Consider the following 17,813-nt stretch of genomic DNA (forward strand, 5'->3'; position numbering starts at 1 on the left):
CAGTGCCTCCTTGTCCCTGGGAAGGGCTTCCCCGGTTTTGACTCTCACCAGCTCCCTGTCAAGTCCCCAATGTCTAGGTCACATAAAAAGAGGAGCCTGAATGGGGATTAAACCATGAGCAGTTTTAATGGTCTGGTTTTCTCCCTCCCATTTCCCCACTGTTAGTATTATTACTACAAGAATAAAGGATTCCTGAGAGCCTGTCCACTCCTCTCCCTTGGGCCCTCCCTTGACAAGACTCGTCCCCACCAACCCCCTCTGGATTTCTGGATTAAAAAAAAAAAGTGAAAGGCACTGCAGGGGTGGGGGGGCTCAAGTGCCAGGGAGTCTGAGGGGTGGTACAGGGGCAGGGCCAGGCCCTTGAGGGTGGAGAAGCATCCTGAGGGCCCCAGTGGCCTAGGAAAGTCCCTCCTCCCACCCCCCAGACCCACCTCGGGGGTCTGCAGCAGGAGGGTAATTAGTGTTGGGCTCAGGAGAAATGGAGGGCCCATTCTACTAGGACCCAAGGGCCAAACCCAAAGGGGACTGCAAACCACTATAATCCTCAAAAGCCTGTTGTGTTTGGGGGATGGGGGTGAGGAGCTGAACAAAATGTGAATTAGGATGAAATCCCTAGTCCAGGGACCACACAGCAGCAGTGACCCAGGCTCCCGGCAAAAAGGGAGGGGAGAGGGCTGGTCAACCCAGGCCCAGGCCTAGTTGTCCCCACTGCCCCCTTGCCGAGCCCTGATGAACGCCATGCCGTGTGTGCGGAAATGGGTCTTGAGGTTGAGGGGGCTGTCGCAGCTCTTGCCACAGACTTTACAGGTCAGTGGGCCCCCAGAGGCAGGCAAGGGGGACTCTCCACCCTCTGGATCAGACCTCAGTGGAGGAGGGGCCTCTTCCCCATCACCCAGGCCCAGGGCACTGGCACCACCCACACCCCGTTTCTTTTTGTGGCTGATGAAACGGTGCCGGCTCAGCGAGCCCGGGGAGGCGAAGCACAAGCCACAGTCGAGGCACTGCTGGGCACCGCCGTCCACCCTCAACCCCACCATAAGGCTCTGTTCCACAGAGCCACCACTCCGGTAACGCAGGGGCCCGTGGCCTCCTGAGCTGGGCCCACCCCTGGGGGACTTGGCCGGGGGTGTTGTGCTGTCAGGCTCCTCACTACAAGAGTCAGAGGACTGGCGGCGTTTCCGTCCTGGCCCCTGGAGGAGAGAGTACAGAAACTAGGCCTCCCCATCACCCCGCATGGTCCCGGGCACCCCCACCTAGCTTCCCGAGGCCAAGGCCTAGAATCCTGCAGCGTTCCAGCCCCAGGGCCCCGACACAGCAGGCCGGGCCTTTGCCTACCTGGGCTCTGGCACTGGGGCCCCGAGCCAGGGTGCTCCCCCGGCCAGGGGACTGGGACCCGAGTGGCAAGCCATGCCGAACCTGGACATGTTTCTCCAGGATCAGGCGGCTGCTGAAGGTGCGTTTTCCCTCTGTGCAATACCTAGAGGGGGAGAGTGGGGAGCGTGGGCACCAGGGGAACAGCCCAGAAACCAAGGCCTAGGACTCAAGGTTGGGTGGGGTGGGGTGGGGCGGGACGGGGGCCTCCCAGAGAGGAGACCTCAACCTTCAGTCCACTCAAGACAAGACTCGGGTTGGCAGGTACTTAGTGGGGCTGGGGACATGGGGTGGGTGGGTCACTTGCTGGGCAGAATGAGGAGGGGGACGAGGCGACAAGCAGCCAAGGGTTACCTGCATGGGTAAACTCGCTTGATCCCCTCATGATTGACCCTGACGTGGCGCCTCAGGCTGGGGGCGGAACAGAAGGAGCGCTCACACAGGCGACAGGGAAACTTTTTCACAGACTGGGAGAGCAGAGGGCGGGGCAGCTCAGAGCCAGGCTCCAGGCCACTGCCCCTCCAAGGCCACACAGACCAATGCCCGAGGGGGAGCCCCACTCACCTTGCCATGCTCCTTCTTCATGTGAGCCACATACTCATCTCGCTCGGGGAACCAGGAGTGACAAAGGCCACAGGTCCAGCCTCCAGGGCCCCCGCCCCCACCACCCTTGATGCCTTTGCTCCCTAGCTCCCGCCGGGGCCGTTTGGTTGGGCGAGGGGGCGAGGGGGAGCTGGGTAGTTCTTCCTCTTCCGAGGATGAAGACGACTCCTCAGTGGGGACAGTTGTTCCTCCCCGAGACACAGCCAGCTCCTCGGGCTCAGCCTTGGGGGTCGTTAGGGCACCCGCAGCCCCTTTCCCAGCAGTGTCCTCCCCCTGGCGCCCAGACTGATGGGTGTTCTGAGAGAGGGAGACAAGGGTGCAGCCGTTGCAGGGGACGGCCTGGCTCGGCCAGTGGCATTTGCTCCCACACCCCCACTTTCTGAAGGCCATGTGACCCCAGCCCCAGGTCACCACAGCTGAGCACACCACCCCACCCCCACCCCCGCCTCTGTCCCTTAACTCCTATACCTTGAGATGATCCAGCATGGTCCTTTTTTGGGCAAAAAGCAGAGGACAAGACGGGCACTTGAAGACGCTGACACGCTGGGGCAGCAGGTGCTGGTCGAAGTGTGAGGAGAGGAGGGGTTTGTGAGTGAAGACCGTGTCACACATGGCGCACTTGTAGATCATCCTGTGTGGGCGGAGAGGACAGTGCAGACACCCTGGCCAGCAGGGCCCCAAGCCCACTCCGGCCCGCCCCACCCCTTCCCAGGTCTCACTTGGCCTGCTGCGCATGGAAGCTGGGGTGCTGGGTGTACAGGTGGGCGTGGGCGCTGGGTGCAGACTTGAAGGCCATGGGGCAGATGGGGCACTTGTGGAAAACCTCGCAGTGCGACGTCTGGATGTGGGACTTGATGGAGTTCACACCCCCAAACACCACTGCGCAGCTAGGGCACCTGGGGGGCACGGAGCGTGGAGGTAAGGTGCAGCAGCTCCAGCCTATCCCCCAGCCCTCTCATCCCCGGAGCCGCTGGACTTAGAAGCTCATTGGCGATGGAACATGAGCCAGGTGGGGACAGGAGGGGTGAATAGACCCTGCTCCTTGAGGGAGGCATGTGGAGAGTGGTCTGGGGCTTTCTCTGCTCTCCATGGGGGCAGGGCAAAGGCAGACAGATCCCAGGCGGAGGGGTTCAGCAGGGGAGATGGGGCGCTCCCTGAAAGACCGGCTAAAAGGCTGGTACCGGACCACAAAGTGTCGAGCTGCACAGCGGTGGGCTTGGGGGGCGGGGATAGATGGTCTCAAGACAACAGGGCAAGAAGGTAGAAGGCACCTGTATCCCACGCGGCGAGACAAATGCAGACAGGCCTCCCGGAGATGGGTCTGGAAATTGGCTTGCAGGAAGTTGCCCCCACACTCAGGGCAGACGTGGGGAGGCCGGTTCTTATGCATACGCTGGTGGGCGCTGAAGCTGCAGCGATTGGGGAGCATCATGGGACAGGTGGGGCACACCTGTCGAGGGGGTAGAAACAAGACAGTGAGCAGTGGCCTGTCCCCCATGACCTCCCCTAAGCTCCCAACCCCCTCCCAGGTCCTACTCCCCGGGCATCGGGCTCTACCCCGGGGAAGGGCAGTGAAAGGCAACTCACAGTGCTGTTGGCCCCAGGGGCAGGGGGCCCAAGCTGCTGGAAGTGGGCAGCCATGCCCGCCTTGTCCCGGCACTGCTCCTTACACTCCAGGCAGCGAAAACACGTGTAAGCCGAGGTGGCAGGGGCAGCAGGGGGCTCGGAGGAGAGCGGCAGCACAGGGGCCTCAGCAGGAACTGCAGTAATGGCGGCGGTGATGGCCCCGTCCCCCTTGCCCAGGGCAGGCAAGGCTGGAGGTCCGAGGGCAGGAGGGACAGCCAGCAGGGGTGTGATATCCGGCTGCCCCACCATCTGGTCCAGAGCAACAGGCCTCATGACCAGGTGTGAGCACTGCATGACGAGTCCTTTGTCCTTGTGCTCTCGGGCATGCAGCAGCAGGCTGCACTTGTTGAAGAAGACCAGGCGGCGGGCACAGTGGTTGCAGGTGACCTCGATGCGCATGCTCCGGCGGTCATAGTGCCGCGCCAGGCTCTTCTCCAGTGAGAAGGCATCCCCACACTCAAGGCAGCGGTAGCCCGTTGGAGGCAGGGCCAGCCCGGCCTCGGCCGGAGGACTCAGGTTGGGGCGGTAGGCAGGCAGCAGGTTCTTGCTATTGAGGACCTTGTTGAAGGCCTCCACCAGGCTAGACTGAGTCCGCGAGATCACCGTGCCACCGCCCACCCCGGGCCCGGGGGCCGGCTTGGAGGGCTGCACCATCACCACCGAGGCACCGTTCACCTTCTGCCCCCCGGCCCCCAGCCCCACTCGCCCCTCGGCCTTGGGCAGGGTTTGGGGCACCAGACCTAGCACATTCTTAGCCATCGTCTTAGGGCTGGTGGCAGCACCTCCAGGCAGAACCACAGCCTTGCGGGCCACGCTGGCCGCCATCAGCATGGCCGTACTTGCATTCTGGATGGTGGCCACAGGAAGCACGGTGCCTTTTAGCCGTGTACCGTCACCCAGCTGGACGCTCACCACCTTCGGACCCTCAGGGGTCGGGGGCGCAGGGGATAGCTTCAGGAGGCCAGCCTCAGCTAGGAGGGTCCCTTCGGCCAAGGGGGCAGGGGGTTCGGGATCTGACGGGACCCGGGTTACCGTCCTTGTGATATTCCCGCAGGACGTTTTAATGGTCTTGATCCGCACCTTGAGAGGCCTTGAGGAGCTGGAAGAGGCAGGGGAGTCGTTGCTGTCCTCATCTGCGGCCTCGGCTCCACTAGAGGGACTCTGGGGACTTCTGGGGGAAGACTTGGCCACCGGCCCCTCCTCCTCCTCTTCCTTCAGGGGCTGACAGCGGGGCACTCTGGGGGAGGCAGGAGGGCTCTGATGCCCTGGAGACTGCTTGAAGAAGGGCACCCCCGCAACCTGGGGAGGGGAGGTGCCAGCAGGAATGTCCATGGCCTCAGGGCTAGAGCCAGAGCCTAGCCCGGCTAGGCCCGGAGGATGAATGGGGCTGTCTTGCTTCAAGGTCCCCAGGGGTGGGGGAGAACCAGACGACAGCAAGGCTGGGCCATTCTCCCGGGACAGCTCAAAGGGAGAAGAGAAAGGAGGTGGGGTCATGGCCCCTTCCTGAGGTGGGGAGGGTGCAGCAGGAGGAAGGGGATCAGGATGCTCCCCTGGCTCAGGCCCAAAATGAGCAAAAAGGTCCAAAGGAGCTTTGCCTTCCATGGCTTTTTCTTTCCAGGTACCCCCACTGGGAGGAGCTGGAGAGTGGGGTGTACCTGGAAGGGATGACTCAGGGCCCCCAAAACCATTCTGCATCAGACGATGTCCCACAGGCCCTTCCTTAGTCACCCCCACAGCCCGGGCCCCGTCCCCTCCTGAACTTCCAGCCGGGGACTCAGGCTGCTCGGGACACACAGTGTTCTTGACAATGACGCTGACTGCTGAGATGTCTGGGGGTGGCAGGCCATGATCAGAGGTCTGGGCTGGAACCTCGGGGCCATCCCGGGCAGCTGCTGCTGTTGCCTCTCCAGATTCACCCCCTACATTGGGTTCTGGCTTTCCTGAGTCTCCGGGCCCCTCATTTTCTTCTGGCCCAGAATGGATGGCTTCGTTTGCATCAATGTCAGGGATGTCAAAGGCAGCAAGGAGGTCGTCGAAATCAGGGGTCTTCATGTCCCCCATGGCAGCGGGTCCCCAACCTGATGAAAACAGAAGAAAGGAGGAGAAACTGAGCCTCTGGAGGCAGGGACCCCGGCCTTCCTCCCTGGAGAGTTCCAGCTTCACCTGCTCAGGACCCGCACACAATGTGACCTGGGCACACCTTTACCGCTGCGCAAATCCTAGGGAGCTGGTGGAGGTCTGCCAAACCCTAAAACTGAAAGAGAGGCAGTGTGCACATTCCAGGGAAGACACCAAGATCCAGAAAAAGCCGAGGAAAAGGCACTTCTCAGAAACACAGCTGAGAGACAAGGGCAACAGAGAAAGACGAGTTCAGTGAACATCTTGGTTAAAACTGCCTCAGCCCCTCCTGGGCCCCGCACAGAACCAATCAATTAATCAATAAAGGAGCAAAATGTACACAATGCTCTTGGCCTAAGGGTTCATTCAAGGCAGCACGGGACCCATTCACAATTTCTTCAGGGATCTTCTGGGGGTCCACAGAGATCTGAAAGGTCAGTGTACAAAGAGACAGTGACTTAGACCAAGATGTAAGAAATGATTCTAGTTCCAGCTTTATCAATGGCCTGCTGTCCACTGCCTTACTTTTGAAAAGAAGGGCCAAGTAATCCATACATTACAGGGTGAGTCTGAGCATGATAGGAATTGTAACCCTGAGAGTCAGAACCCAGAAGATTTGTTATTACAGCTGGGACAAACAAGGACTAGTCAGGTCAAGGAGGAGCTAGGAAGGAATAAGCACTGAGAATCCAGGACTGGGGTCAGAGAGAAGAATCAGGGGTTAAGTGTGGGGACTTGGGGTCATCACTGGCACCTGGAGATCTAGCTTGGTTACCAAGGAGAAGTGGACTGAGGGAAATCACCCAAGAGACCAAGATGGAAAGAATAAGACACAGGAACAGAAAGAGACAAAGAGACAGAGGGGAAAACCGTGACGGCACCCTGGTCACAAGGGCCCCAGCCTAGGCCTCTCCTGTCACAAACACCTGCTGCTAGCTCACCTACCTTCCCCAGAGTGCCTCTGCCCTCCCGTGGCCCTCCCTGGGCCAGCCCCTCCTCCCTTCCACTCTCCCTGGATCCTGCTCTCTCAGGGCCAAAACTCCAGGGTAACTTACCCAGCACAGCCGCCACAAAGGGGAAAAGCCAATCCCCCTCACTCCTGTCACTTCTGCTCTGAGCTCCGAACTCATACTCCTCCCCTTTTCATTTTCCCTTGGCAACACCAGTCCAGGAAGTCTCGCCCAACCCCAACCTGGCCCAGTGTACGCGCCCGCACACGCACACACACACACGCACACACACACACACACACACACATCCCACAAGACTCATGTGGCACTAAACCAAAAAGAAGGCTAGCCTAGGGCTTGTGGGGAACCCGGGTCTGTTCCTCACCAGTTTCTCCTCAAAAGTGTTTCCATATCTAAGAGGAAGAAACTGAAGAAGTCTCTGTCCTTACACATTCTCTGCCCAGGATGCAAGCCACTTCCCAGGGCCAATTCTCTCACCTCCTGCCAGCCTTTAGACCGAAACTGGAGATAGTCCCAGCAGGTGGCAGCTGGCAATGCTGGGAGGAAGGTAGGGTAGAGGAAGAGGGTACCAACTAGAGAAAGAAAGGGAAGTTTCCCCTATCACCCCCTACTTAATTCTGCAGTTTCTGGGTTTAAACACAGCCCTCCATCTCTTGCCTCTGCCCTGATGGAGAGCCAGGGCCCTCCTCTGCCTGGCTGTCTCCCCAACAGGAGAAACCCGAGCTACCTTCCACCCTGGCCACCAGAAAAGCGGGCTGGTGAAGCACAGATCACTGGGGACTACAAGGAAACATATGCCCACTCACCCTCCCCAAGCAACTCCCCCTTTGGCGTCCAAGTGACTTAGAGGTCATGCGATAGCCAGGAGCGGACAGTCCACCAAGCAGCGGGAGCTCAAGGCCAAAGAGGCTCCCCCCCACCCCCACCACCCCACGGCTGAGGCCTTTTCTGCGGCCGTTGTGCCTGAACTCTTGGGCTCCAGCCCTCCCCCCACCCCTTTCCTTCTGTTCTTCCCCAAACGCCAAAGGAAGGGGCTGAACAGGAAGAGGGTGAACTGGCCTGGGTCGGGAGGGGGCTCCACTGCCCTTTCCCCTGGCCCGGGGCCTGCAGCGCAGAGGAGGGCGAGGGGCCGGCGGCCGGGGGCGATTAGGCTGCCGCCAAGCTAGGCAGCGGGTGGAATTAAGTCCCTGCCATCTGCCGAGGGCCGGCGCGGGGAGATGTCCGGGGTTTCGAGGAGGGGGCGGGGTGTACAGAGGAAAAGCCGCGGGGGAAACTGAGGCGCACCGCGCTTCTCTCGCTCCCACCAGCGTGCGGAGGGAAGGACGGGCGCCGGCCAGGCCAGGCCCCACGGGATCTGCCGCGCAGCACCTCCCGGCCCAGGACTTCACGGGAGTAGGGAAGGCGCGTGGAAAGAGAGGAGTGGGGAGGGGACGGTCTTTGCGTGACTCGCAGCTCTCCGACTGGGGTCCGTCCCAACTCCGACCTCCTCCCCTCGTCCCGGCGCAGCACAGCCTCCTCCTCCCGCAGACTCTCGAGGATCCCTCGAGACGCGAGTGAGCCGAAGGCGCGCAGCGGACCGGGGCGCGAGCCTGAGTCCCGCCCGGGCCCGGACGCTGACCCGCACCCAGTCGGGGTGCAGGCTCCGCTCCGGCCAGGCCCAGCTCCCCCGCCCCCGCCCCCGGACACGGACACCATTTTAGGTCGCGACATCCCGCAGCCTCCAGTCACCGGGCCGCGCTTCGGACGCCTCTTGGGCTCGGGGCGCCTAGACTTGGGGACCCTGACCCTCCCTCCACGTTTACCCGGCAGGGGGCTGTGCTTTCAACAGGCTGGGAGTTTCGCCCATCCGCCTCAAGGGATGGAGGCGCCGGCGGGGCCTTCCTAGAAGCCGCCCCAGGGGGGCGGCGCGGAGAAGGGGGTAGTTGACCAAGTGGGGGAGGGGCGGGGGTATTTACCCGCCCCCCCGGGGGCGGGGCCAAGGGCGGGTATTACCCCAGGTATGCTTACTTGTTCCGCTCCAAGTGCAGGCCGAGACCCGGCGGTCTCTCGCCTGTTCCCACCGCCACCGCCACCGCCGCCGCCCTCCCCGCGGCCGCCGCTACTTCCTGCTTCTCTCCCGTTCAGCCTCCCCCTCCTTCAGCTCCCTCCGCGTTCCAGGTCTGGGCTGCCCGCTTCCGCACTCGCTATTGGCCCACGCTCCCGTCGTTCAGCACTGCGCCCCTCCCGGCCCCGCACTGGGTTGGCCTTAAGTACTGCCGCTCGGAACTAGCCCCTCACAGTCCTCCCAGCCTCATTGGGCAAGGAACCTAGTCCTTCTGAAGATGCCTCTCCCCATTGGCTGCGCCGGGCCCACCTGCCCCATCTGGGCATCTCAAAAATGACTGGCTTCCGCTACAGTCGCTTAGAAAGAAGCCAATCTGATCCCCTGCTTTCCCTCTAGAGGCGGTGACTATCCCAGGTGCGTCTCCGCCCCCTCACTCCCTATTGGCCACAATCCTTGAAGCCTGCAGTTCACTTATGCAAATTAAAAGAACTCTCAGCTTCTATTTGGTGGGCACTTTGAGGAGCGCCTCGTTGACTCCGAACGAAGCCCGGATGCGTAGATCCGCTTGCATTGTCTTCTCAAGCTAAACCCCAATGTCAGTCATGCCGTGCAGAAGTCACAAAATGGGACGTTACCCAAAACATTACGTCATCTGGTTGACCAGTTCCTTGCAGTCTTCCTACTGTCTAAATCGTCATATAACCTGCACGGATGGGGTTCTCGCGCGGGCCAGCTCCTGGGCGATGGCGTTACCCCTACCTTCTCCCTCTGCAGGAGCGCTTGCAGTGGGGGCGGGATTAGTTATGAGTGTGGAAGGAACCGGCACCAGGAGCCCGGGACGGCTTTGCAGACCGGAAGTGGAGGAGAGGTGACGTTAGAGTGCTGGCGTGGCCTGAGCCATGTCGAAACGGATCTTAAAGCGGCATGCCGGTAGGCTTCCTGAGCACGGGGACTGGATGGGACCGACCCTCGCTTCCATTTCCCATTTTAGGGCTCTCCTTTTCCCCGCCCCCAGCACGGGGTGGGGGTGGAGTCTAAGCCGGTTTTCCCGCGCTTTGTTGCCACGCCCCCTGGAGGCGGGAGAAGGGGTGGGGATCCTCCGTAAATGAGTTGCCTTGATATTCATAATACAGATGCTAGCACTGGCTGCCACCTCGCGCGCTGGCTGGCCTGCCCGCGAACCTCCGCAGCCGGTCGCGTACGCAGCAGCTCAGCACCGGGACGCGATTACTAAAAGCGGTTCTGTTATCCTGCACAGGAGTCACTGGACCTCTGGACCTAGGACTCTCAGACGCGCCCCGAGACTTTACACGGGTAATAGCGACTGTATTGAGATGTCAATCAGAGTCTCTGAGTGGAAATCTTCGGGCCACCACCATGGAAATCTATGGTTCCATCGGGCAAGGCGCTCGACCTCCCTGCACCGATTTTTGTCATGGATAAAATAGGGACTATAATATCCACCCATATGATTGTTTTTGTGAGGATTACACCCGTTCAGAACCTAAAAGTGCTTTGTAAAGTGATGGGCAAATGGAATCAGTGCTCCCCAGTCGGCCGCCTTCTTTGTGGAGGTTTGCCTGCTTTTAGTTACCCCGGCTCACAGTGTTCTTCCATGTCTGAACCACTAGCTAGAGTAGCTTCCTGGACGTGGCCAGACTGCATTCCATTCCCACCTCCTTCCCTGCGTCTTCCTGCATGGAATAATAATTACCACTGATGCACACGTACTATGTGTGGGACCTATTATAAGCACTTTATATGTATTAACTTATATAATCCTTACCACAACAGCGTGAGGGAAGTACTATATATTATCTCCATTTTACAGGGGAGGAAATTGCGGCACAGACAGGTTAGATTAGGTACCTTAACCAAGGTCAAAGGCAGTGGAGTTGAAAGTCCTAAAGGTCTGGAATGCTGAACACTTTCGCAGATTCCTTTGTCAAGAGGGCTGTGAATAGAAGTTTGTTCTTCAATTAGATGCACTATTCACTCAATTAAGAAATACTCTAATTCAGGGGCACCTGGGTGGCTCAGTCAGTTGAGTGTCAGACTTTGGCTCAGGTCATGATCTCCTGGTGGGTGGGTTTGAGCCCCTCCTGTTGGGCTCTGTGCTGACAGCTCAGAGCCTGTGAGCCCAGAGCCTGGTTCGGAATCTGTGTCTCCCTGTCTCTCTGCCCCACTCCTGCTTGCTCTCTGTCTCTGTCTCTCAAAAATGAATAGATTAAAAAAAAATTTTTTTTATAAAAAAATGTTACTGTTATTATTTTTTTAAATTAATGTTTATTTTTGAGAGAGAGACAGTGCCCAGCTGGGGAGGGGCAGAGAGAGAGAGAGAGAGAAGGAGACACAAAATCCAAAACAGGCTCCAGGCTCCAGGCTCCGAGCTGTCAGCACAGAGCCAGATGTGGGGCTCAAACCCATGAACCGTGAGATCATGACCTGAGCTGATGTTGCACCTAACCAACTGAGCTATCCAGGCGCCCCAGAAATATTTTAATTCAACCAATACCTGAGCACCATCTAGGAGTAAAATAATGTAGACACTGAGGATACAGCAGTGAACAAAGCAGACAAGAATTGCTGACCTTATGAAACATACTGAGAAGACAAACAATAAATATGGTAAATAAGATAAATAGAAGCATGTTAGAATCTGCCAGGAGAAAAATTAAGCAAGGCTATTAAGCCATGAAAAGAAATGCGAGGAGCTTAACTGCATATTACTAAGTGAAAGAAGCCAACTGGAAAGTCTATATACTGTATGATTCCAACTATATGACATTCTGGAAAAGGCAAAACTGTGGAAGCAGTAGAAAGATCAGTGGTTACCAAGTGTTCAGATAAAGGGAGGAATGAACTGGTGGAACACAGTGGATTTTTAGGCAGTGAAACTATTCTCTGTGATACTGTCATAGTAGATACATGACATCATACATTTGTCAGAAACCCTATTGTAAACTATGGACTTTAGTTAATAATAATGTATCAATATTAGTTCATTAATTGTAACAAATGTACCGCACTAACACAAGATGTTAATTAGAGGAAAAACTAGGGGGAAGGAAGTATATGGTAACTCTGTAATTTCTGCTCAATTTTTCTATAAACCTAAAACTGCTCTAAGAAATACTCTATTAATCTTTTTTTAATGTAAAAAATAAAGCAGGAGGGGGGGTACCTGGGTGGCTCAGTCAGCTAAGCATCTGGCTCTTGATCTCAGCTCATCTTGATTTCAGGGTCGTGAGTTCAAGCCCCACGTTGGACTCTGCACTGTGTGTGAAGCCTACTTAAAAAATAATAAATAAATAAATAAATCATGGAAGGAGTACAGGAAGTGTGGGAGGATTGTGATGGCCCTTCTGAGAAGGTGGCATTCAAGTAAAGGCAGAAAATTGGTGGCTGAGCCATGCAGCTATCTGCATAGCTATCTGTGAGAACATTCCAGAAAGAAGGAACAAATACAAGGTCTTGAGATGGGAGCATGTTTCAGAGGGATAAGGGGTGAGATGAGTGGGGTCAGGCCACCAGATGCTTTCGGAAGGACTTTGGTGTTTTCTCAGAGTGGGATGGGAAGGAAACATGACGTAGTGGCCTGACTTAACTTTTAAAAGGGTTGAATGTGCAGGGAAGTGCAAATCAAAACCACAATAAGATATCACCTTATGCTTGTCAGAATGACTAAAATAAAAAAGAAATGGCAAGTGTTTGCACAGATGTGGAGAAATGGGAACCCTCATGCACTGTTGGTGGGAATGCAAACTGGTGCAGCCGCTGTGGAAGACAGTATGCAGGTTCCTCAAAAAATTAGAACTACCCTATGGTCCAGTAATTGCACTACTGGGTATTTACTCAAAGAATACAAAAACACTAATTCAAAGGAATACACATGCCCCAATGTTTATTGCAACATTATTTACAATAACCAAACAGGAAGCAACCTAAATATCCATTGATACATGAATGGGTAAAGAAGGTGTGTGTGTGTGTGTGTGTGTGTGTGTGTGTGTATACACACAATGGAATATTACTCAGCCATAAAAAAGAATGAAATCTTGCCATTTGCAACAACATGGATGGAACTAAAAAGTATAATGCTAACTGGGATAAGTCAGTCAGAGAAAGACAAATACCATATGATTTTATTCATGTAGAATTTAGGAAACAAAAGAAAAAAAAAAGAGAAGCCAAAAAACAGACTCTTAACTACAGAGAACAAACTGATGGTTACCAGGGGTGCCTGGGGGTCTCAGTCAGTTAAGCGTCCAACTCCTGGTCTCGGCTCAGGTCATGATCACACTGTTCATAAGATTGAGCCCCACATGGCTGGCTCAGTCAGTGGAGGCCACAACTCTTAATCTTGGGGCTGTAAATTCAAGCCTCACAATGGGTGTACAGATTACTTAAAAATAAAATCTGGTGGGGAAGAAGGCGGGGGGAGAACCAGAAGAATATCGTATCCTTAAAGTCACCAAAAAAAAAAAAAAAGCGTTTCAAGGAGGAGGAGAAAAGAATGATCAACTGTCAGATGCCACTGAGAGATCAAATAAAATGAAGCCTGAGAACTGACCAATGGAATGGGTTAAGCAAAATTGAGGTTATGGGTGAGCACGATAAGGACAGATTAGATGGATTAGTGGCAACAAGAGTTTGCACGTAGTGGTTTCAAAAGAATGATAAGGGGGTAGGGGAGACAGTGACTGTGGACAGTCCTTTCCAAGGAGGGAAGGAGAGGAAAGGGGTGATAACTGGAGGGGAAACAGAGGTGAGGAAAGGACTACTTCAAGATGAAGGAATTTCACTATGTTAGTACACTGAGGGGAAAGATCCTGGAGAGAGGAAAATCTGAGGTTGCAGCAGAGATAGAAAAAAGTTCTGGAGCCAAATGGTTAAAAAGATGAGGGGCGCAGTCTAGTTCCCGAGTGGAGGGACATGTAGAGTTCACCCATAAGGACAGGAGGGAAGGCAGAGTGAGTGGGCTTGGCAAGGAAGCTGTAAAAATCTCTCCAGTTGTTTTTGTTGCTGCTGCAGTGTAAGAAGCAAAATCGTCCCTGACAGTGAGAATGGTGGAGGAGCTGGAGGTTTGAGGAGAGGGTGGGTAAGCTATAGGCATTCAGGAGCCAATCAAGGGGCTGAGAGGCCAGAGGGTTGGAAAGCTCATTGACAAGAATACTGAAATTAAGAATTAAGAAAACTGTAGTGTGGGAAAGAGGGAAGGGAGCGGGGGCACAGATGGCTGCAACCGAGAGAGGTGGTGGTAGTTTAATCACAAGGTACTACTATGTGTGTGTGTGTGTGTGTGTGTGTGTGTACATTACTAGCTCCCTCTTAGCCCTTCCCAGGGAATAATTATTACTATCTGCTTCTATCACCATCGATTCATTCCATGTGTTCTTGAACTTCATATAAAATGAAATCATAGAGGGGTGCCTGGGTGGCTCAGTCAGTTAAGCGACTGACTTCGGTTCAGGTCATGCTCTCATAGTTTGTGAGTTGAAGCCCCTGCATCAGACTCTGGGCTGACAGCTCAGAGCCTGAAGCCTGCTTCAGATTCTGTGTCTCTGTCTCTTTCTGCCCCTCCCTTGCTCACAATCTCTCTGTCTCTGTCTCTGTATGTTTAAATAAACATTAAAAATTGTTTAAAAAAATAAATAAACTGAACAATTGACTGGCATTAGTATAACCATGATGTTATATAACCACCACATCTAACTCCAGCCATTTTCATCTCCCCAGAAGAGAACCCTGTATGCATTAATTGTTCCATTCCCCATCCCCCAAGCAATCTGTGTTGTTTCTGTGAATTTACCTATCTGGTTATTTAATATAAAGGGAATCATACAAGATATGACCTTTTATACCTGGCTTCTTTCACTTAGAATGTTTTCAAAATTCATCCAAGAAGTTCTTAATTTTAATAAAGTCTAATTGATCAACCTTTTTTTTACAGTGAGTGTTTTTGTGTCCTGGTTAAGGTCAAGAAGTTTTTGTGGTTTTTTTTCCTAGAAGCTTTATTTGTTTTACTTTTCACATTTAGGTTCAATGATCTATTGTGAATGGATGTATATGGTGTGAGGTTAGGGATCATAGTTCCCCCCGCCCCATATGAATATTCACCATTTATTGAAATGACCATCCATGGGGCACCTGGGTGGTTCAGTGGATTAAGCGTCCATCTTTTGATTTCTGCTCAGGTCATGATTCCTGGGTCATGGGTTAGAGCCCCATGTTGGTCTCTGTGCTGAGTGTGGATCCTGCTTAAGATTCTCTCTCTCCCTTCCCTCTCTTGCCTTCTCCCCTTCTCCCAAGCATGTGTGTGCATGTGCGTGGGTGCTGTCTCTCTTTAAAAAAAAGAAAAAGAAGAAAGAAAAGAAGAAAAAACCATCCTCTCCTCCCACCAAATTGCAGTGTAGTAGCATTGTGTTCTTGAAATGAATAGTTCCAGTAGTAACCAGTAACTTCCTGATATCCTCCCAACTTCCTAATCATGACAAAGATAGCAGTTTCCCTGGCAGACTGGTTCCGCCATTTTCTGAGAATCATTCCTGGAAACCCAGACTAGAGCCTGCCCCTGTAACCTTTCTGAGTACTTTGCAAACACCTGATTCAATACATTGAATTTCTTTCTTAAGATTGGATTTTGATTTTTGCACTGAACACTGACCAATCGAGCCCTCACACTTATGTGTGCTACTCATCAGGCTTGTCCCCAGTGTTGGTGCATATATTGTTGCCTGGAGCTTAAATTTGTCTAATTTTCCCAGCAGCTGCCTTGTTACCAGGGAGGTGGAACTATGGTGACAAAGAAGGGAAAAGCCTTCTTGTGGTTTATTTTAGACTGTTGCTCCCAAGGGAAAAGTGAGCCACTGAAGTGGCCATAAGTGAGTGTGCAGAGTATATCCCAAGTCTGCTCAGTGTCATCCTACACACCAGAGTACTCACCCAGGTAGACTCAGCCTTCAGACACTGGAAGTCCTCACACTCCCTGACGCCAACACACCCTCTTCAATCCACATCCTCCCCCTACGTACCTCATCCACAAGCATCAGCACCTTGGCCCCATGGCTCTGTGTGTGTGTCACTCATTCCAATCTCCCACCTGAGTTCCAGAGTGCCGCCCAGAAATGCCACAGACCCCACTCCCGAGACCCCACGATAAGAACCAAATTCACCTCTTTCTACCAAACGTCTCATCCCTGGTTTTACATTTTAGGGAAAGTTAACACTACTAACCCACACACGGAAATCTGGGAGGCATCTTTTACTCATCCCTTTTCCTTATCTATCACCCATGATGACCAAGCCCTGCCAATTCTACCTCCTTAATATTCTCATACCCACCTCTCAGGCCCATAATCACAGCCCTTGTTCCAGCCAGCATCATGCCCAACCTGGTTGTTTGCAACAGACTCCTTATCCTTGCCCTACCTTAACTGAGGATTTTCTTCTATAAAACAAAGCTAATCATATTCAGAAGCTTAAAACCCTTCATCCTTTCCACATGCCTGCACATTGGAGGGTGCACATGTGAGGGTGAAGTAAAGACATTTTTACACCAACAGAAACAGAGAATTGAAAACCAGCGTATCTCCACCACAAGAACGCTCATGGGATTGGCAGCTCTTTTTTGCTCATGGGTCTTGTCCCTCTGCTTTAATAAAATCACCTAAAGAAGAGGAAGAAGAAGAAGAAGAAGAAGAAGAAGAAGAAGAAGAAGAAGAAGAAAGTCATTACAGGATTGCCTTCTGGGAGAATACAAACTATCTCAGAAAGAAGGTCTATGAAGCAAAAATCAGTGAGAAAAAAATTAATAAACTTGTGGGTTAAGCTAATGACTATACCTGACTTATGTGGTTTAAAAGCAGGACAGACTTCTGGATGTAGAGGATATGTTATATATACTCATTTGTTTTTGCTCCTTCCTGAAATCTACTGCAATGATAATAAAGGAATTAAAAAAAATGTTTTTAATGTTATTTATTTTTGAGAGAGAGAGAGAGAGAGCGGGGGAAGGGCAGAGAGCGAGGGAGACACAGAATCCGAAGCAGGATCCAGGCTCCGAGCTGTCACACAAAGCCCGACGCGGGGCTCGAATCCACAAGCCATGAGATCATGACCCGAGCCAAAGTCAGCCGCTCAACTGACTAAGCCACCCAGGCCCCCCAATAATAAAAGAATATTTAAGAAGACATAAGTTCACAAAGACAAAGAGAATGGAAAGTGAAATTCTGGGAGCTAGAAAGCAGATTGATATACGTAACTGACTGCACAGACCAAAGAAAACTGAATTCTACCTCGGAGGCCAAAGCTGCAAGACAAGTTGGTTAGATTGCAGGTACCAAACCCCATGATTATCAGGAATCAGCAACGCCAGGTATTTCTGAAGGGGATGCTAAAAGCGGGGTGGAAAATAGGAAAACTATTTGAAACTCTAAGGAGGGTTGTATCTGAGGTCCCCTGCTCCATTCCATGCCCTTCTGTGACTGTCCCTCCTCCACCATGGCAGAAAGGTGGAGTTTAATGCTCCAGAGAGGGCAGGAATATCATCCTTAAAAAAAAAAAGGAGGACCAAAAGAACATTTACATCCTGAATTCTGAGAACCCCAACCCTTTCCCCAAACTCAGTACCCAGAATGCTAGCAATCAGAACCATACTTTCCAAGTAGGAGACTGGAATATGCTTGCTTGGAAGGATCTGATCTAAAGATCCTGACATCAGGGATTCCCCCAGGAAAAGGCCTGGCCAGATCATGCTAGAAAGAACCTTACAGCTAACAGCTCCCCACCAAGGCTCAAAAATATCATCTCCCACACACCCCGAGACAGTAAAACTTAGAGGAGGTAAAACCTGCCCTGCCATTCATGAGGCTGAGATAAGAGATACAGAAAGCCCCTGAGGTGAACAAGAAACACTATTTCTCCCAAGGTACATAGCAATAAAGTTCGTAAAACTCCCTTTCTGTGACTATTGCTTTCTCACGCACTGAGAAACTCTGTTCTCTAAACACATAGACTAAAGAAACACTGCTGTTTGAAAGCATGTCAGTGAGAGTGAATCATTCTCTCTTTGCCTGAAG

General features: G+C 53.2%; 1 protein-coding gene across 6 annotated transcripts; it reads right to left on the reverse strand.

The window, feature by feature from the left end:
• Nucleotides 1-101: 101 nt before the first annotated feature.
• ZNF687 (zinc finger protein 687) lies at nt 102-9,595 on the reverse strand. 6 transcript variants are annotated; one of them, XM_058715773.1, is made up of 10 exons: nt 8,697-9,322; nt 5,764-5,854; nt 3,562-5,678; nt 3,246-3,424; nt 2,694-2,870; nt 2,443-2,605; nt 1,936-2,271; nt 1,726-1,838; nt 1,336-1,477; nt 102-1,190 (listed from the first exon to the last, which is right to left on the reverse strand). In XM_058715773.1, exons 3-10 carry the CDS (start codon nt 5,659-5,661, stop codon nt 696-698), a joined length of 3,705 nt encoding a protein of 1,234 aa, XP_058571756.1. In that variant the 5' UTR covers nt 5,662-5,678; nt 5,764-5,854; nt 8,697-9,322; the 3' UTR covers nt 102-695. The 6 variants fall into 6 exon arrangements, with proteins under 6 accessions (XP_058571756.1, XP_058571759.1, XP_058571758.1 ...); XM_058715776.1 differs by lacking the exons at nt 5,764-5,854; nt 8,697-9,322 and adding an exon at nt 9,493-9,595; XM_058715775.1 differs by lacking the exons at nt 5,764-5,854; nt 8,697-9,322 and adding an exon at nt 9,369-9,482.
• Nucleotides 9,596-17,813: the final 8,218 nt, after the last annotated feature.

The sequence above is a fragment of the Neofelis nebulosa genome, chromosome 2 (assembly GCF_028018385.1).
Source record: "Neofelis nebulosa isolate mNeoNeb1 chromosome 2, mNeoNeb1.pri, whole genome shotgun sequence".
In the NCBI taxonomy this organism is placed as follows: domain Eukaryota; kingdom Metazoa; phylum Chordata; class Mammalia; order Carnivora; family Felidae; genus Neofelis; species Neofelis nebulosa.

Bases quoted from the DNA above. Each gene is read 5' to 3' on its own strand.
- ZNF687 (XM_058715776.1), bottom strand. From the start codon at position 5,661: ATGGGGGACATGAAGACCCCTGATTTCGACGACCTCCTTGCTGCCTTT. The intron at 3,425-3,561 runs GTGAGTTGCCTT...CCCCCTCGACAG, and splicing joins CCCCTGGGGCCAACAGCACT to GTGTGCCCCACCTGTCCCAT. The intron at 1,191-1,335 runs GTAGGCAAAGGC...TCTCTCCTCCAG, and splicing joins GCCCCAGTGCCAGAGCCCAG to GGGCCAGGACGGAAACGCCG.